Genomic DNA, 19,001 nt, shown 5'->3' on the forward strand with positions numbered 1-19,001 from the left:
TTGCATTTGAAGCTATGTAGTGATAAGCTATTGCTATTGGCACATACTTTTGGTATACTGTTATTGAGAGTATGTAATCTTGCATTATTATATATTAGATCTACATCTTATGCTGGTACTTCATACCTTTGGGTTCATGGCATAATTATGTAAATGTATTTTTTTCTGATTACTGAACACTGATTTCCTTTTCTTTGTAACGCTGCAGATGTGGCTCCTATCCTGATTGGCTCTGATCCTGATGGTCATCAGCTCTTCACAGGTGTGCTGCAGGACGTGCGTCTCTATCTCAGCCGTCTGAACCAATCAGAAATCCGCGAGCTCCACGGCCAGCCTGCCAAGACCGACCTGCGGAACGTGTCGGGGTACCTGGCGTATCGCCAGGAGGAGAAGCAGAAGTCGTTTGTGGTGGAAACGCGAGATGATCTGGAGGAGGAGGGAGAGGAGGTGTTTTACCTGCAGCTGGTGGCCGTTTACGGTGGAGCCCGAATACCGTTACCTCGACCCACAGCCAGAATCAGAGTTAGCAAGAGCGACAACGCTAACGGCCTGTTCGGATTCACTGGAGCCTGCATTCCTGATGTAAGACCATGTCACTGTAATACCACAGCAGACATATCAACAAAACACAATACATTAACCTCATCAGTGCTATCTATTCTGATCATGAATTTACCTCAGCGTGCTATTCTAGTCACACATTTAGTTATTTTCTAGTCATAAATGTACAGTAAAAGTGAAAATTTTGTCATAAATGTAGCACAGTAGTGAACAGTACTGAAGCTGTTATATTCTAGTCACACGTTTAGCTTGCAACCTACCTCAGCAGTGCTATTTTTCGAATAAATTTACCTCAGCAGTGCTATTTTTCTTAAAAATTTACACCCGCAGTGCTATCCTAATTGTAAATGTACCTCAGCAGTGCTATTCTTTACAGTTAGGAGTAGAGTGTGTGATTGGCTGATGTCTTTTGTGTATGATAGTTAAGTCCTGAGATTAAAGGACTGTGTACAGTATGTATTGTTGATTGTAAAGTATTAATATGTTTTCAGAAAGGGACTCTACAAATGTAACTTCATGGATTTATTCAAAATTGTGGCACACCCCTTGACCCCCCACGTTGCCAGTTACACTGGAGCTATTCCAGTAAAGCCAGAATGTACTAGTTGCATAAGGCAACAGTCTATTCTCAGTTATTCTTAATTAAGAAGAGAATTGCTCCTGTTCTATAGCTGAGAAATCTGCAGTAATGCAGACTAACGTACTGTATCTTCCTAACGTACTGTATTCTCACTTTCCCCCACTTAACTACTCCACTAATGCTTCTTATCCACACTATCCTTACTTAGCCTTCTAAAGAATTAGTTGGTTAAGTAGACATGTCCCTCCTGGTCGGGCAGTGTTTGGTTTGGCTCTGTAGAGAGCGTGTAACGCGACCCCCCCCGCTCGCGGGCTCATGTCCTCCTGTATATTTAATTCCTCTTCACGCCTGGTTGGAAGGAGTTGACGGTGGACTCTTTAGGGAGATTGGACTCGTGGCATCTCCGATGGCTGAGTCGATTAACAGAACAGATGGCAGACCTGGCCGGGGAATTCCTTCAGAAGGACTACCTCTCGCTTACAGACAATACAAATACCAGGGCATGAGCCTGGCAAACGAACAGAGCTTTAGATGCTGCACAATTAAAGAAATTACGCATTATAAAGCTCATTTTAGTCCAGTTTGGAAACATTGTTAAATTTGTAATTTTATTGTGTACTCCATACTTTTTTTTCGATGGAATAGATTCAAGCAATCAGCACAGAGCTCATTTACATATATTATTACTGTCATTTAATAAAACTTATATGTACTGTTTATCACACTGTTATATATTGTCACCGTCACACCAAAAATTATATATTTATCACTGCTCTCACTACCTATCACACTTTATATTGTAAATTTGTATATCATTGCTGACATATATACATACAGTATATATATATGTCGGTAAATCCTTTTGCCCGCATGGTGCGCATGCTTGAAACTCTGAAATCCGTACTACCAAGCTGAGATGTTTACAATAAATTAAAAAAGTTTCCTTTATCCAATTATCATGGACTCTTTAATCCATGTTGGCTTTATCTCCCCTTCAAGTACATACTCGTATTTTAATTGAGACCACTAATATAAATATAAATGCATTTTACATTTCATACATTCATTCTTTAATTTACATTTAAATATCCACTTTAAAAACTTGTGTCTTAAGAACAACAAGTGCGATTAATGGCAGTTAATCACAGAATATTGAGACGAATGACATTTTTAAGTTGATTGATCATACGCGATAATATTGGCAACATTTTTGAATATTGTGAATGATATTATACCCTGAGATATCGTGCCATATCACCCACCCCTAATTATCACATCAGGGTACTACTTTTTTGCTGTTTTTCGCAAAAAGAAAAATTCACATGGTTCTCATTTACCATTATATATCTACTAAAAAACAGATAATCTCTGCCCATTATCATTCATTTTACTTTAATCCTGGATATATGGAGATATTTGGAGTGCATTATTAGTATCATGACATTCTAGATCATTGACTTCTGTTACAAATCTGATAAAATTCTTGTATTTTTTAACATCTCAGTAAGGGGTGTGCTAAATCATATCGTATATAAAAAAAAAATCATTTTGTTGCAGTAGTTTATTCTTAAAATATTTTTTTTATTCAGTATTTTGTCATATCGCCAAGAGTATCGTTATCGCGGAAATACCATGAAATATTGTGATATTATTTTAGGGCCATATCGCCCACCCCTAGTATATATATGTTCTTTCTAGACTCTAAACATTTGTGTCAACAGTGGACACAATAAAGGGCACTTACTATAGAGCTAATTACTATATATTTTCACATTCACATAATAATATTGTATATTCATTCTTGCTGTTTTACATATGTTGAAATCATTTGAATTTACAGTTGTTTTTCACATTGTGTGCAGATTTTATGATTTTGTACCAATAGAAATGCTTCAAAATGATTTTGGATTTTTTTTTTTTCAAAAGACATAAAACCTGTTTAAACACCCCTGATTAAATTGTGCATAAATTAAATATAACTATAGAATGTTATGTAGCCAGGTCTCGAATAGAGGAAATCTATTCCTTTTTTTCTTCTATTATTCTTCTATTCAAATTCTAGACATTTTATAATATTTTTATTTTTTTATTTATATTACTTTGCTTTGCTCTATCACTTAGATATATATTTATTTATATGTTTAATTTTATTTCTTTTTTTATTTGTATTAACATTGATGCAGCTTAGATGTTGCCTTGGATGCTGTGGACCAGGTTGTTGTTTGAATGACCCACCATGACCTTTTTAAATATTAAAAAAGTTTTAAAGTTTTAAAGAGTCCTAATATCTATACTCTGGTGAAGCCATAATTACCGTAAAGTCAGTCTCATTGTTAAATATAAATATATATATAGATATATATTTAAGCCTATTTAAGTGCAGTAGCTATGTTAGAAAGTAGACCTAATCATGTGTAATAGTGCTTGAGTAGTGTAAGTATGGTCACCTATCCCGTGTCGTCTCTTATCGTCAGATATCTGAGGAGGGCTCCACCGTGTCGTGTGTAGTGGAGCGCACACGTGGAGCGCTGGACTCCGTGTATGTAAACTACACTGTGACCCAGCTCGGTTCTCCCGCTGCGGCGTCCGACAGCTCAGACTTCACCAACGCCACCGGCTCCGTCCTCTTCCTGCCGGCTCAGCGCTCTGAGGTAACACGGCTAACTTGTCAGACATCCATCATTAATGAGCAAGGGACCTCCTGTTGAGGAAACACTCGGCTGAGCATGCTCTGTGTCCGGCCAGCAGGTCACTGAGGGCTTCCATTAGCTGACTGTGATGTAAATGTGGTTAAATATGGTTTTATAATAATATATATATATATATATATATATATATATATATGTGTGTGTGTGTGTGTGTGTGTTTTGTGATTGATGTTGTATCACAGCCAGCTGCTTATCATTTAGCTCCACCTAGTGGGAATGTTTTTGCCACATTGTGCTTTTTTGGCATATAATGGGAATGATGGACAGCGGTGGTTAATGGAATGTTGGTGGTAAAGTTGAACAATATGTATAAACAAACTTAAACTACAGCTCTAAAAAAGTTTTTGCTATTTATAGGTATATGTTTGATTAAAATGAACATTGTTGTTTTATTTTATAAACTACAGACAACATTTCTCCCAAATTCAAAATAAAAATATTGTCATTTAAAGCATTTATTCGCAGAAAATTAGAAATTGTAATATTTTTTTAAGTTTTAACTGTTCAGAAATCTAAAAAAAAGTATTTGGTGGAATAACCCTGGTTTTTAATCACAGTTTTCATGAATCTTGGCATGTTCTCCTCCACCAGTCTTACACACTGCTTTTGGATAACTTTATGCCTGCACTCCTGGTGCACATATTTAAGTAGTTCAGCTTGGTTTGATGGTTGTGATCATTCATCTTCCTCTTGAATATATAATTCAGAGGTTTTCAGTTTGGTTAAATCAAAGAAATTTATAATTTTTAGGTGGTTTCTTATTTATTTTACAGGGCTGTATATGGACGAAAGTTTCTGAACATATTTTTTTCCATAATAAAGGGAATTAAAAATAGTTCCAGCACTTTATCTGATCCTAGCTTTCCTCCCTATTTTATATATATATATATATATATATATATATATATATATATATATATATATATATATATATATATATATATATATTTTTTTTTTTTTTTTTTTTTTTATAGAGTTCCAGTCAAGAGTTTGGATGCTTAAATTCACTATTAGTATAATTTAATTTAATTTAATTTAATTTATAGTTTTTTTGCTTTGTACAGTAATACTAAAGTCATCCAAAAAAAGGAAGAAAAACATGTGAAATTAAGTGTTAAACAAACCAGAATATATTTATGTATATTTAAGATTTTACAAAGTAGCACCTCTTGCTAAAATAGAGACAGCTTTGCACATCTTCGCTGGATTTTCTTTCACTCAGTTTTATGAGGTAGAGTCACCTGGAATCACAGCTCATCAGGATCAGCACAGAAAAGGAAGAACAAGAGTTACCTCTGTTGCACAGGACAAGTTCATCAGAGTTACCAGTCTCCGAAACCATTAGTTAACAGCACCCTAGATAAGAGTCACTTCATAATCTGGATGACTTAAGTATTCATTTACAGTGATGAATGGGCAGGTGTGTCTAAATTTTGACTGGACTGTGTAGAGACATGACCGTTGCACCATGTTGTTTGAGATGGTGAAATGAAAAAGTTGTCCAACTGCTCTTTAATTCAAGTAATTCAATGACATAATTAGCAAAAAATTGTTCTGGTCAAGTGCTAAGTTGTCAACCAGTTAGACCAGCTATACTTGGATCAGCTGGAATGGTATTATAAATGATCTAATGGGGATTTAGATCCTCAGAGACTCTAGACCTCACTAATTCTCTTGGATCTCTCAGGTTTTGAATCTGCTGGTGCTGGATGACGACATCCCAGAGTTTGATGAGTTTTTCCAAGTGAGACTGGTCTCGGCTCAGTCTGGAGATGGAAAACAAGGGTCTACTCCAACCAGCGGAGCCAGCATTGACCCCGCCAACGCCATCAACAACATCACCATCAAAGCCAGTGACCATCCCTACGGTAAAAAAACATGGCTCCTTATCCTCCTCATCCCGTAATCATCATCTCTTTACCATCTTTTGCAAAAAAAAATACCTTTAACAACTACCTTCAGATGCTAAATTGGGCTAATTTTGTTAAGGTGCTCATATTGTAACATACTAAGAAAAGGGCACCACTTTAAAATAAGGCTCCTTTATAAAGTTTTTTTTATTTATTTATTTCAAATTTACTCCCTGATTTACAAGGCCAATTACCCAACCCACTCATTAGGACTCTATTAGGACCCCTATTACTAGTGATGCTCCCAACACCAGGAGAGTAAAGACTAGCACATGCCTCCGATACATCAGCTCACAGACGTATTGTGCTGATCACCATCACCCTTTGAAGTGATAAGAGGGAAAGAACGCCATATACCCACCCACAGAGAGCCAGGCCCTTTGTGCATTTTCAGGGCTCTGGCAGCTGATGGCAAGCTGCATGAATGGGATTCAAACCAGCGATCTCCCGATCATAGTGGCAGCACATAGCCCACTGGAACACTGGGAGAACCTTTATAAAGGGTTTATAAATAGTTTAGAAAGGAGTTAATTTAAAGTATTAATTAATTAAGTTGTAAATACTTTAAAACCGATATTTTAACAGACTAATGGAAAGGACAAAATTAGAAAAATCTGAGGTTTGAGAGAATAATTGAATACAGATTCACTATTAACTGCTTTTTTATGTTTTTTTAAGTATTTACAGCTTCATTTATAACATTAATGAACTCTTTTAAAAAACCTTAAATACGCCCCTTTTTAAAGAAGTCTAATTTTAAAAGTGGTACAAAGAAATGTAGCTTAGAAGAACCACACACATCTTTTCTAGTGGTGGGCGATATGGCCCTAAAATAGTATCACGGTTTTTCAGGGTATTTTCACGATTTAATTTTCTTGCTGATATTATGTAAATATATATTTTAAAAATGTATTACTGCAACAAAATAAATGTTTAAGTTTTGTTTAGTATGCATATAAAGTTTGATACATTTAGAAGAAACAAAAAAAATTAAAAAAGTTTTGGAAACAGAAACTTGGCTAGACCCTTATTTTGTGTACAATTTGAATAGTATAACAAAACAAATTAAATAGCAAAAATAAAATCATGTAACAACCACAAGTCTAACACAAAACTAAAGTGCAAATATTAAGGGCGTAAATAATTTAAATAAAAACAGTAAATAGCAAAATAAATAGACTGCTTTCAAGATTATCGCAATATCACAATATGGGGGATATTTATATATTTATTGTGTCAGAATTTTTGGTGATATTATTGTGTATGATAAGATATGGAACACCCCTAATCTGGTGTACCGTTAGAGGCTGTAGCTCATCTTCTGCATCTTTTTTTTAGCAGTTTTATAGTCTTTATCAGTAATCATTCACCAGCCATCATTCACTGGCCATAGACCCGAGCTACTGTATATTTGGCTGTGTGGGTCAATCCATGGTAACACTACTTCTCCATACTCACCATCATGCTGGTGCTGGCACCATCACTGCTGTAGTCAGAATAGCCCACCACTTAAGATCCACAGTAAATCATAAGTAGTCAGCCTCTGGCTAATAATCAATAGTGTCATAAAATAAGATGTTAATAATAAACTGCTTTGTCGATTGATCCAGGTCTGCTGCAGTTCCAGACCGCCCCCATCACTCAGGCTATGATCAGACCTGCTGTAGAGGAAGCTCGCATCACTGTCAGTGAAGAGGCCGGTATACTCAGACTGCCTGTGGCCAGAGCACAGGGGCTTCTGGGAAGAGTGCTAGTGGCCTATCGCACAATCCCATTAACAGCCATCAGCCCCAAAGATTACCAGGTAATAGCAGCCACTATCTCTCTATTCAAATACTAGTACATCTCAAAAATTAGAATATCATTGAAACATTTTTTCCAAGTCCTGCTGGAAAATGAAATCCACATCTCCATAAAAGTTGTCAGTAGAGGGAAGCATGAAGTGCTGTAAAGTTTTCATCATTAATCATCAGTAAATTTTACATTTCGTTTGGAAATGTATGCTTTATCAAGTCTCTTTTCCCAAAAAAATCTTACAGCACTTCATGCTTCTTCCATCTGCTGACAACTTTAATGGAGATGCAGATTTCATTTTCCAGCAGGACTTGGCACGCTGCCGAAAGTACCAATTGGTTTTATAAAATATTCTAATTTTATAAGAGACTGATTTTGGGTTTTTATTGGCTGTAAGCCATAATCATCAACACTTAAAATAGATCAAATTTTGAACTGAATTACTAAAATAAAGTAACATTTTAATGATATTCTAATTTTTGGGGATGCACTAGAAAATCTCTTTTAAAACAATAGGTTGTAGAGTTGTCCGAATAAAGTATTTGTTTTAAGGCCAGACAAACACAAACAGACCTCTCTCTTTCTCTTTGCCTCTCTTTTTCTCTCTCTCTCAGGACACAGAGGGGCTGCTGGATTTTCTGCCAGGCGAGAGGCTCAAATATATCAATGTATCTATTATAGACAACGCAGTTCCAGAGTTGGATAAAGTGTTTCGAGTGGAACTCTACAACCCAGAGAGAGGAGGTGAGAGATTCAAAGATTCAAAATACCAGGATTGACAAAGTTGGTGGCTTTTATACTGTTTACATCGATATCAGAATTGCATTGTGTAAACTAAAATTAAGAAATATATCTTGATATATATTTGCAAAATCGTCCATCCCTACTAGTAGTGATGTTGGTATTGATTAGCTTGTAGTTTACCTTGGTCTGTCACGATAATTACATTATCAACTTTGTTGTACAAAATATATGGACGGTTTTATTCGATTAGGATATTTGTTGTTATATTTCAGCAGATTTTAAGTTTGTTCAGGTTCATTATATCAGAAAAATAAATTTGGTCATAATTTCAGAACAATAATGGCTTTAAATGGCTTAGAAGGAAGAAATCCTGACACTATAGCCCAAAGATTGCGAGTTTGAATCCTGGGTATGCTGCTTCTCCATCAGCAGCCGGAGTCTGAGAGAGAGAGAGCACAGTTGGCCTTGCTCTCCCTCAGTGGGCAGATTTGAACTCCTGTTGTGATTCTGTTCAGCAAGTGATGGGGGAATCGTAGTCAGTGAATGAATAGGTTAAAATGGCTCAGGTAAATTGGGGAGAAAAAATTGATGAAAAGTGAAAAAATATATTCTGGGACAGTATATTGTCCAAAAATACAGTTATCGTGACAGGCCATTTGTTTTGAGGCCTTTGAGGCTTGTTTTCTATTGTCCCTGTGTGAACTTTATCTTTACCCTTCAAAGTACCCTTTTTTGCATTCCCTAAACAGTTAAATGTGTTTTCCATTCATATGATCTGTACCTTTTTGTATGATCCCTCTCTTTTTTTTCACACTGTGTGTAAATTCTTTATATGACCCCCTTTCACCTCCTGTGTGGATCCTGTGTGCCTCTGTGCTGTGTGGTTGCTGTGTGGTGCCTAAGTGGATCTGTTTCTTGGTGCGAGCGAGGGAAGTGGAAGTGGAGAGAGTGACCCTGACTTTCTCCTTCCACCCTTTCACTATCACCATGGTAAGCTCTGACCCTCTTCTCCTTCTTCTCCTAAAGCCCAGTGTGTTACACTATAGAGAAAGTATACCAGTCCTTAATATAAATTAAAATTTAAATAAATAAAGTTACACATTGACAATGTGTTAAGGTGCTTCCTTTATGCAACCTAAGAGTGTTTTTTGCACCTGTAGTTTGTTTCTATGGTCCGGATCAGATGAGGAGTTTGCTTCCTTGAAGCGTTTTGTCCATCTGTTTGGTTTGGTTTTACACAGGCACAAACCTAAACGCACCAAAATGTGCACCAATAAACCATGTAAGCACATTGTCTCCTCTGATTGGTCAGAGCTGTCTGGCGTGTGGTCAAGAAACATAAATAAAGCTGTGTTCCAGCGCGTATATCAGTGCAGTGTGAAGATGCTTTAACACAGAACACAGAGTCGCACAGCTGCAAGCAGTGAGTTCTGCACATACAGTGCATGTAAACAGCATGGAGCAGCAGAGACAGCATTTGTTCATAGCTGTGGTAACTAATTAGTGTTATCTGGCTAATATATCTGATTAAACTGCACCTTATCGGCAGTACTTTAGAAAGCTGGGTCGGATCGAGACCAGATTATGTTCTCACCACAAGCAAACCACTCCAGAGTTTGCTTGGGACCAGACTGAAACCACCTTCTGTAGCTGGTCTCTGTCCAATCTAACTGGACCAAATAGTGCTGGTGTGAAAACGCCCTAAATCATTTTTTTTTACTTTTTTTAGTTTGGTTGGAACCAAAATAAGTGTAAAACTGAACCATGTTTCTGATTGTCTGCAGTGTAAAAACACCACCCTTTTTGGTGGTTGAAACATCCAAACCAATTAACAGGAAAAATACTATTAAGCAATCATTACCTGTTAAACAATAGAAGAAGAAAAAGAACCTCTTCAGTTGTGGGTGCAACATATTACGTTGGTGACCACTGTATCTACTGTAACTGTAGATTAAACAGAACAGCCTTTCCTAAAAAAAAAAAAAACATGGTTGATCATTTTAGCATTATTTCTATTGAATGCATGGAAATAAAAAAAAAACGCATTGTTCAGCATAGGTATGAAACTGTAGTGTGGAGAAAAAAAAAATCCGGTCAGATTTCAAATTAAGATTTTAAGGTGTTCTCAGACCTTCAGTGAATTTTAGATGGTCATTCATTGAGAGAGAAGCCAATGAGAGAAGTGAACATATTACTTATCTACTTTAATAAGTGTTCAGAAGTGAATACAGCTTTGTGTGGTAAAATCAACAATGTGATGGCTTTTAAAGACACCCCTTTCCCAAGTATCTGCCATTCATGCTTCTAAGCCACTTCTGGCACCAACTTGATGGACACACTCAGTAGTTGCTTGTTTGTGTGGTTTGACTAAAAAAAAAAAAAACAGTTCAAGCTAATGCTAATTCTAATGCTAATGCTAATTCACTGCTTAGTGCACTCTTGTTTTGCTTTGGTGGCTTTTCTGGCCAGTGTAGGAGGTCCTAAATCAAAGCTCCTCACTGGTACGTTCCAGATTAAAAGCTGTAAAGGTTTGGAGCTCTTGTCCACCTCAATTCCCAAGTAAAACATCCTTTTTAGTGGCCTCCTGCAGCTCCAGGACTAGTGTCTGCCACACTATTTACATTGCAGCAAAGCCAATGAACACTCCGAGGAGAAATGTGGGAAAAGCAAATAGCCATTATATTGAGTGGATGTCAGCAGTGGTAAGTTGCATATTGGAAATGTCAGGAGGTTCACTTTCCCCATTGGGCTTTATTTAAAAACACATATCGAGCGCTCTGCTTGAGATTGTGTTGATGTTGGCGGGAGTCTGGAGGACACTTTTGAGTCTGGTTTAGTGAAGCTGTTCAGCATGTGAAATAGCTTAGCTTGTGTAAGTCCAGCAACACAAGCCATGAGCCATGAAAGCTTCTGATGACCTTTCTAACATTTTCTATGTTTTTAAAATGAACCTTCTAGGTCAAAAACATTGGGCATATAATGCACGTTTTAATGTTGTTACTTTGGTTGATTAAATTGTAAGAGGTTGAGGTATGTTGTCATGCGGGCCAAACCAAGAACAGATACTCGGCGATACCAATCAAACTATTTATTATTAAAGTGGTAAGACTGTCAGAGAGAGACAGGGTCAGTATCAAAATGGCAGGAATAATACACAACATACCAGAGTGAGCAAGCAAAAGGGTCATCCAAGGAGGAATCCAAGGGCTAGGCAAAAGAATAAAGGTCTGCAGTGAAAAAAAACACAAACAAGGAAAACAAACAAAAAAAATAATGCTTAGTAGAAGAGCTAGCAAGCTAGATTCAAACACAGTGATGATCAACTGAAACTGGGAGGTATTTATACAAACACAGACAGGTGTAAGCAATCAGAAGCTCGGAGAGCATGAACACCGTAGCATCACATGATCAGCAGAGTCCGGAAGGTCCGGTGAGAATGCATGCTGGGAGTTGGAGTCTGTAATATCCTAAACGAGTTCTGAGTAGGCAGACTGACAACGTCAGGACTGACATATGAAGTGACAAGTTATTTTTATTCAATAATTGTTTCATTGTGTTTACTTAATGTGATTAAAATATTTTTTTTTTTTTTCTGTCTGAGCATGGAGTTAATTTGTGTTAATATTCTTGTATATCATATCTGTAACATAATAAGATGTTGTACTGTAGTCTAACTGTGCTGGAGGTTTTCATACATGTATATACATGATATACATTAACATCTCTTGGGATATTCTTAAGAAAATCTGCCAAGTTTGTCTCTGTGGTGCTGCGGTTTTCCACACTAACCCATTCCAAACCGTCCCTGCTTTTATAAAATGCTAAAAACCTGACTGATAAGTCCATAAAATAATTGATGTGCGGTCATACAGCGTGTGTTTATACTGATTGTTTTATAATAGCGTCAAATTTTCCTCAGCCTTGTTTTAAATCTGAATCCATCCACTCTACAATTACTACATGCAGACATCAGAAACTGAGCTGCTCTGTTACTTTCATAAGAGCTCTTCTTACACTCCTCCAAACTATAAATGATAAATAATAAGAAGTGTCACAGTGGTAGAAATAAAGGATTGTAGCTGAATCAGTTTAATATACTGAAATATCCAATACACAAACTGTTTTTCTTAGTTTATCTATTCTATTAAATCTGTTTAATAGGACCCATCTACTATCTTTAGAGCTGTAGTTGTTCTGTGGTATCACTTGGATAAAAGTGATTTTTTTTTTTTTTTTTTACTTTAAAGCCAACCTTGGAATTGCTTCTCGCATTACGGTGACCATCGCTGCGTCTGATGAGGCTCATGGGGTCTTCCAGTTCAGTGCGGACTCTCTGGCTGTGAATGGGACGGAGCCCGAGGAAGGGCGGAGCACTGTAGTCTTACAGGTTTGGGTTCTTCTATACTCTTCTACTCTTTTTTTATTAGTTGTTTAAGAATGCTGAAAAATATAAATATATATAATATATCTATGCAAATGTTTTAAAATAATTAATTATTTAACAATCTTAAATCTTAATCTTGCCCGATCTTAAAAGAGTAATTCATTACTGTACAGTACTGTATCCTAATCTCTGTCGATTGTATGTATATAAATATACATCATCAGTTCACAGCCATTAGCTCAAAACTCAATTATAATAGAAGCAAATGGTTATACGCCCAGTTCCCTGACCAGCGTGACCACCCTGGTTAACTAGCATGGTCAAACTGGTCATGCTAGTCGACCAGTGTGGTCACGCTGGTCAGTGAACTGGCTGACTGACCAGCTTTACTAAAATCAAATGTAACATATAATGTGCTTTGCCCTTTTATAGACCATCTTAAACCATGTGTATTTCGGCTTTGTTCACATTACAAGCCACATTTAGCCAAATTTAGATTTTTTGCTCAGATCAGATTTGGTTATCTTGACGGTTCACATTCACAAATGTTTGACCGTTCACATTCATGGAACGGATACGTATTCGATTTAGGACCACATATGAATGTGACTCAAATCTGATTTGAAAAAAAAAGCGGATTTGGCACGTTCACACAGCCATGAAAAAATCAGATCTGAGCCACATTAAGCAAAAAATCTGATTTGAGTCACTTCAGCCTGGTAATTTGAACGTGGCCTTGATGTTCTGCAAGTTTTACTGTGAGGATTTGATTGCACTTGGTGACAAGAACTTTAGTGAGTTTAGGATGATGGATGATCACCGCCCTAGCTCATTTTCAATTCACCCAACTCACCAGAAACTACAGCAATGTCTGGATGGTGCACCAATACCATTCCAAAGATGCGAAACCCCTATATGCATTGGCAATAAGCAATAGGCCTATATTTATCTGCTACAAAAATCTTATTCTATTGGCAATATATTTCTACATGGACTAAACATGGACAACTTCCTCCAGAGCTGGTTACATACTACGACAAATCCTTCCTCCTGGAAAACTAGTCCCATTTTTAAACTTTTTAGTTTTTCATATTAACAGATTGAATTAATCAAGTACCCAATAGCTTTTAATATGAGTATGCTTTCAGGTTTCAGGTAGAGATTATGTTGAAGATGATTGGTCAGTATGGATGATCTCCCTCCTTTCTGTTGCAGGTTATTCGTGCATTTGGAACCTTGTCCAACGTGACCGTATACTGGGAGGCAGACGCAGACTCAGAGGGGGAACTCATCTACAGGTCTGGCAACCTGACCTTTAACGTGGGACAGACTGTTGGGAGCATTTACCTTCTGATCTCGCAGGACGACGTCCCTGAACTGGACAAGAGCTTCAGAGTCCGTCTTTCCAACATTTCCCACGGGCGACTCGGGAACCAGACGGCGGCCGCAGTGACGGTGCTGGCTAGCGATGACCCCTATGGGCAGTTTGTGTTTGCAGACAGCAGCAGGCCGGTTCGTGTGGCAGAAGCGGACGCTCTGGTCACCCTGACGATACAAAGGAGGAAAGGGCTGATGGGAAGGGTGCGAGTCGCTTACAGAACGCTGAGGGATACGGACCCAGAACCCTTCAGCACACCTGGCGTGGGCAGGGCGAGTGCTGGCAATGACTTTGTGCCTGTTTCGGCGTCTGTAACGTTCTCAGCCAATCAGAGTGAAGCCAACATAACCATGAAGGTTCTGGATGATACGGACCCGGAGAGGGCGGAGTCTGTGTTTGTGGAGCTCAGCAGTGTCACACTGGTGGAGGGCGTGCAGGCAAGACCAGGTAAGGTCTGCTCAAAGATCTACTCTGTGCAGCGATATTTCAAAAATCATGCGATAGAAAACAGTATGTGGTTTGTGGTATAGTCGCTGGTCTGTTTGCATGGACAAATCTAGCCAGACACCACCTGTCCCGATCATTACCACCCACTCTACTGTGCTGTCCACTGTGTGGAGTAATGCCATTCTTCCAAAATCAAGGGTATTAAAAGGAAGTGTATTCTGTTTTTGTTGAAGTAACTCTGTACTGTCTCTGTAAGTCTGTACTGTCTAGGAAAGACTTTCTTCTATATTTTGTTTCATTGCTTTAAGGATTTGATTGCATTCATTGACAAGAGCATTAGCAAAGTCAGGAGGATCTGGAGGTTGACTGGAGGTTGACTGGAGGTTGACTAGACAAGCTGTGTGTGTGCATTTGCACATTTGTAAAGTAGCTAAAAGTAACTGCATGCCTTGGACACATAGGAGCAGTGTCCCTGGACAGGAATTAAGCCTAGGTATAGACTACATTTTACTTTTGTTGGGAATTGTTACTTTTGATGGACAAGTTTAGTCACTTCATGTTAAGGTTAAGTTGAATATAATATGTAATATTAGGCATGATGTTCATCACAAATAATGAATTATATCTTTTTTTTCCTGCAGTTGCTGCATCACCTCGACTCGGTCTGAGGAATGTCTCAGTGGCTCAGGTCATTATAGAGGCCAGTGATGATGCCTTTGGCGTGCTTCAGCTCTCCGCCACTGCAGTGAGCGTACCTGAGTATTATACAGGACCCATCATCAACGTAACACGAACAGGGGGGATATTTGCTGACGTGTCCGTCAAGTTCCGTGCAGTACCAATGACTGCACGTGTTGGTAAGTAGAAACAAAGACAGACTGCCCAGATTTTCCCAGATGTAGTATCTCAGTATCTTCTGCCCATTTACAGGCTTCTGCCCATTCACAGGCTTCTGCCCATTCACAGGCCTCTGCCCAGCCACAGGCTTCTACCTGTTCACAGGCCTCTGCCCAGCCACAGGTCTTTAAATATTCAGAGGCTTCTGCCCATTCACAGGCCTCTGCCCATTCAGAGGCTTCTGTCGATTCACAGGCTTCTGCCCAGCTTCTGTCCATTCACAGGCCTCTGCCCATTTACAGGCTTTTTACCAGGCTTCACAGCCTTCTGCCCATTTACAAGCCTCTGCCCACTCACAGGCTTCTGCCCATTCACAGGCCTCTGCCCCTTCACAGGCCTCTGCCCAGGCACAGGCTTCTGCCCATTTACAAGCCTCTGCCCATTCACAGGCCTCTGCCCAGCCACAGGCTTCTGCCCATTCACAGACTTTTGCCCATTGACAGGCTTCTGCCCAGGCTTCACAAGCTTCTGCCCAACCACAGGCTTCTGTCCAATCACAGGCCTCTGCCCATTCACAGGCCTCTGCATAGGCACAAGCCTCTGCCCATTTACAAGCTTCTGCCCAGGCTTTACAAGCTTCTGCCCAGCCACAGGCTTCTGCCCATTCACAGGCTTCTGCCCATTCACAGGCTTCTGCCCATTTACAGGCTTCTGCCCAGGCTTTACAAGCTTCTGCCCAGCCACAGGCTTCTGCCCATTCACAGGCTTCTGCCCATTCACAGACTTTTGCCCATTCACAGGCCTCTGCCCAGCCACAGGCTTCTACCTGTTCACAGGCCTCTGCCCAGCCACAGGTCTTTAAATATTCAGAGGCTTCTGCCCATTCACAGGCCTCTGCCCATTCAGAGGCTTCTGTCGATTCACAGGCTTCTGCCCAGCTTCTGTCCATTCACAGGTCTCTGTTTATTTACAGGCTTCTGCCCACTCACAGGCCTCTGCCCAGGCACAGGCTTCTGCCCATTTACAAGCCTCTGCCCATTCACAGGCCTCTGCCCAGCCACAGGCTTCTGCCCATTCACAGACTTTTGCCCATTGACAGGCTTCTGCCCAGGCTTCACAAGCTTCTGCCCAACCACAGGCTTCTGTCCAATCACAGGCCTCTGCCCATTCACAGGCCTCTGCATAGGCACAAGCCTCTGCCCATTTACAAGCTTCTGCCCAGGCTTTACAAGCTTCTGCCCAGCCACAGGCTTCTGCCCATTCACAGGCTTCTGCCCATTTACAGGCTTCTGCCCAGGCTTTACAAGCTTCTGCCCAGCCACAGGCTTCTGCCCATTCACAGGCTTCTGCCCATTCACAGACTTTTGCCCATTTACAGGCTTCTGCCCAGGCTTCACAAGCTTCTGCCCAACCACAGGCTTCTGTCCAATCACAGGCTTCTGCCCATTCACCGGCTCCTGCCCATTCACAGGCTTCTGCCCATTCACAGGCTTCTGCCCATTCACAGGCACAGGCTTCTGCCCATTTACAGCCACAGGCTTCTTCCCAGCTGCAGGCTTTTGCCCATTCACAGGCCTCTGCCCATTCACAGGCCTCTGCCCAGCCACAGGCTTCTGCCCAGCCACAGGCTTCTACCCATTCACAGGCCTCTGCCCAGCCACAGGCCTCTTCCCAGCCAGAGACTTCTGCCCAGCCAAAGGCTTATCTAGATGCTATCTGGAAACTAATCACATATAGTGACTATGTGTGAGAACAGGAAAACACTGATTAAAAACTAAGAAACATCTACAAATCTATGAACTTTTCCCTAATAAAACACACTCAGTGTTGGGCTGTAATCATGTGTTCAGGTGAGGACTACAGCGTGGCCTCCTCTGATGTGGTTCTCCTCGAGGGGGAGAGCAGTAAACCCGTCCCCATCCTCATCATCAATGATGTGGTGCCTGAACTGGAGGAGACCTTCCGCATCGAACTTCTCAACCAGACAACAGGTGGAGCATTCCTGGGAGAACCTTTTCAAGCAATTATTACCATCCTGCCTTCTGATGACCCGTACGGATCCTTTGGTCAGTATTAACATCGTCTAAAGTCTTGTTACAGTCAATAAAGATAATACAGTATATCAATTTAGATCTTTAAGATTAATTTCTAGGTGTTTTGTATGGTGTTCAGTTTTCCAGGCTGAGCCCGTCACTATAGAGGAGCCGGGAGTGAACGCATTTGAAGTCTCCTTTCCCATCGTGAGGAATGCGGGGACTATAGGTTATGTGGCTGTGCAGTGGCAGGCAACAGTCAATGGAAGGCCTGCTATTGGAGACCTCCGACCCACGTCCGGGGAGGTTAGCTTCGCTCCAGGGGAAACCATGAAGACTCTAAAAGTGGAGGTTTTGGCTGATGATGTGCCAGAAATCGATGAGGTGAGCATTATAGAAATTTTTGTAGTACATGTTCATTTTCTCATGGGTTTAGAGGAATATACAGGGGTTGGACAATGAAACTGAAACACCTGGTTTTAGACCATAATAATTTATTGTCTCAACGGACAGTTCTGGTGAAACAGGAGAGTTGAGGTGCACATTGATTTCTGCTGTGATTTGGGCAGCCGTGGTTTTATGTTTTTTGGATACCATCCGGGTTAGCACCCGAACATCCCTTTCAGACAGCTTCCTCTTACAGCGTCCACAGTTAATCCTGTTGGATGTGGTTGGTCCTTCTTGGTGGTATGCTGACATTACCCTGGATACCGTGGCTCTTAAAGCGCCAGCAAGATGCGCACTAACAATCTGTCCTCTTTTGAACTCTGGTATGTCACCCATAATGTTGTGTGCATTGCAATATTTTGAGCAGAACTGTGCTCTTACCCTGCTAATTAAACCTTCACACTCTGCTCTTACTGGTGCAATGTGCAATTAATGAAGATTGGCCACCAGGCTGCTCCAATTCAGCCATGAAACCTCCCACACTAAAATAACAGGTGTTCCAGTTTCATTGTCCAACCCCTGTACACTATACACTGATACATAACATTAACTTTAACTCCTTGTTTGTTTCTACACTAATTGTTTGTTTTATCAGCTTTACTGATTATATAGGAGCAATTTGTAGTTCTAAAATTACAGACTTGGCCCCTTTTTCTCTTGTATTTAACGGTCAGGAGTAGTGATGCATCGCAAAGAACATTTTTGGCAAAAGCCTTTTTTTTGCACCTTTTTATTTATTTTGCCACTATTTTGAAGACTGCATAAAATAAGAAGCCTAAATGTATTTTTGTCTTCAACCTTATCGCTAATCTGGCCATTCACTTATTGGACCGAACACCAAATATAGTTTTTATTTTATTTTATTTTGATTGTTTCCCATTTTTATTCAATTTCCTTCATATGCCAAATATTTCTGTTGCCAAATACTCTGTGAATTCCAAATTTAGACCCAACTGGACAACCAGAGCAAGTATCATTTGGGTGGTGGGTCGTTCTAAGCACTGAGTTGACTCTGGTATGGTGGTGGTGTGTTAGTGTGTGTTGTACTTGTATGAGCGGATCAGACGCAGTTTTAAACATCCCAGTGTCACTGCTGGAGTTGAAAATAGTCCCCCACCAGAAATATCCAGCCAACAATGTTCTTGCATGCTTTGACCACTGATCAATTTTTGGTCATT

General features: G+C 39.8%; 1 protein-coding gene across 4 annotated transcripts in view; it reads left to right on the forward strand.

Moving 5' to 3' along the window:
- Nucleotides 1–19,001, forward strand: part of adgrv1 (adhesion G protein-coupled receptor V1) — a 252,872-nt gene that overhangs the window by 74,967 nt on the left and 158,904 nt on the right. For all 4 annotated transcript variants that reach the window (XM_049470643.1, XM_049470644.1, XM_049470645.1 and 1 more), the window contains 11 exons: nucleotides 209–582; nucleotides 3,616–3,792; nucleotides 5,537–5,717; nucleotides 7,370–7,563; nucleotides 8,168–8,297; nucleotides 9,201–9,287; nucleotides 12,545–12,684; nucleotides 13,897–14,506; nucleotides 15,148–15,363; nucleotides 17,194–17,409; nucleotides 17,516–17,760. In XM_049470643.1, the coding sequence (XP_049326600.1) occupies nucleotides 209–582; nucleotides 3,616–3,792; nucleotides 5,537–5,717; nucleotides 7,370–7,563; nucleotides 8,168–8,297; nucleotides 9,201–9,287; nucleotides 12,545–12,684; nucleotides 13,897–14,506; nucleotides 15,148–15,363; nucleotides 17,194–17,409; nucleotides 17,516–17,760 (2,570 nt within the window). The remainder of the gene's footprint in view (nucleotides 1–208; nucleotides 583–3,615; nucleotides 3,793–5,536; nucleotides 5,718–7,369; nucleotides 7,564–8,167; nucleotides 8,298–9,200; nucleotides 9,288–12,544; nucleotides 12,685–13,896; nucleotides 14,507–15,147; nucleotides 15,364–17,193; nucleotides 17,410–17,515; nucleotides 17,761–19,001) is intronic.

This window comes from Astyanax mexicanus, chromosome 22, assembly GCF_023375975.1.
Source record: "Astyanax mexicanus isolate ESR-SI-001 chromosome 22, AstMex3_surface, whole genome shotgun sequence".
NCBI classification, from domain to species: domain Eukaryota; kingdom Metazoa; phylum Chordata; class Actinopteri; order Characiformes; family Acestrorhamphidae; genus Astyanax; species Astyanax mexicanus.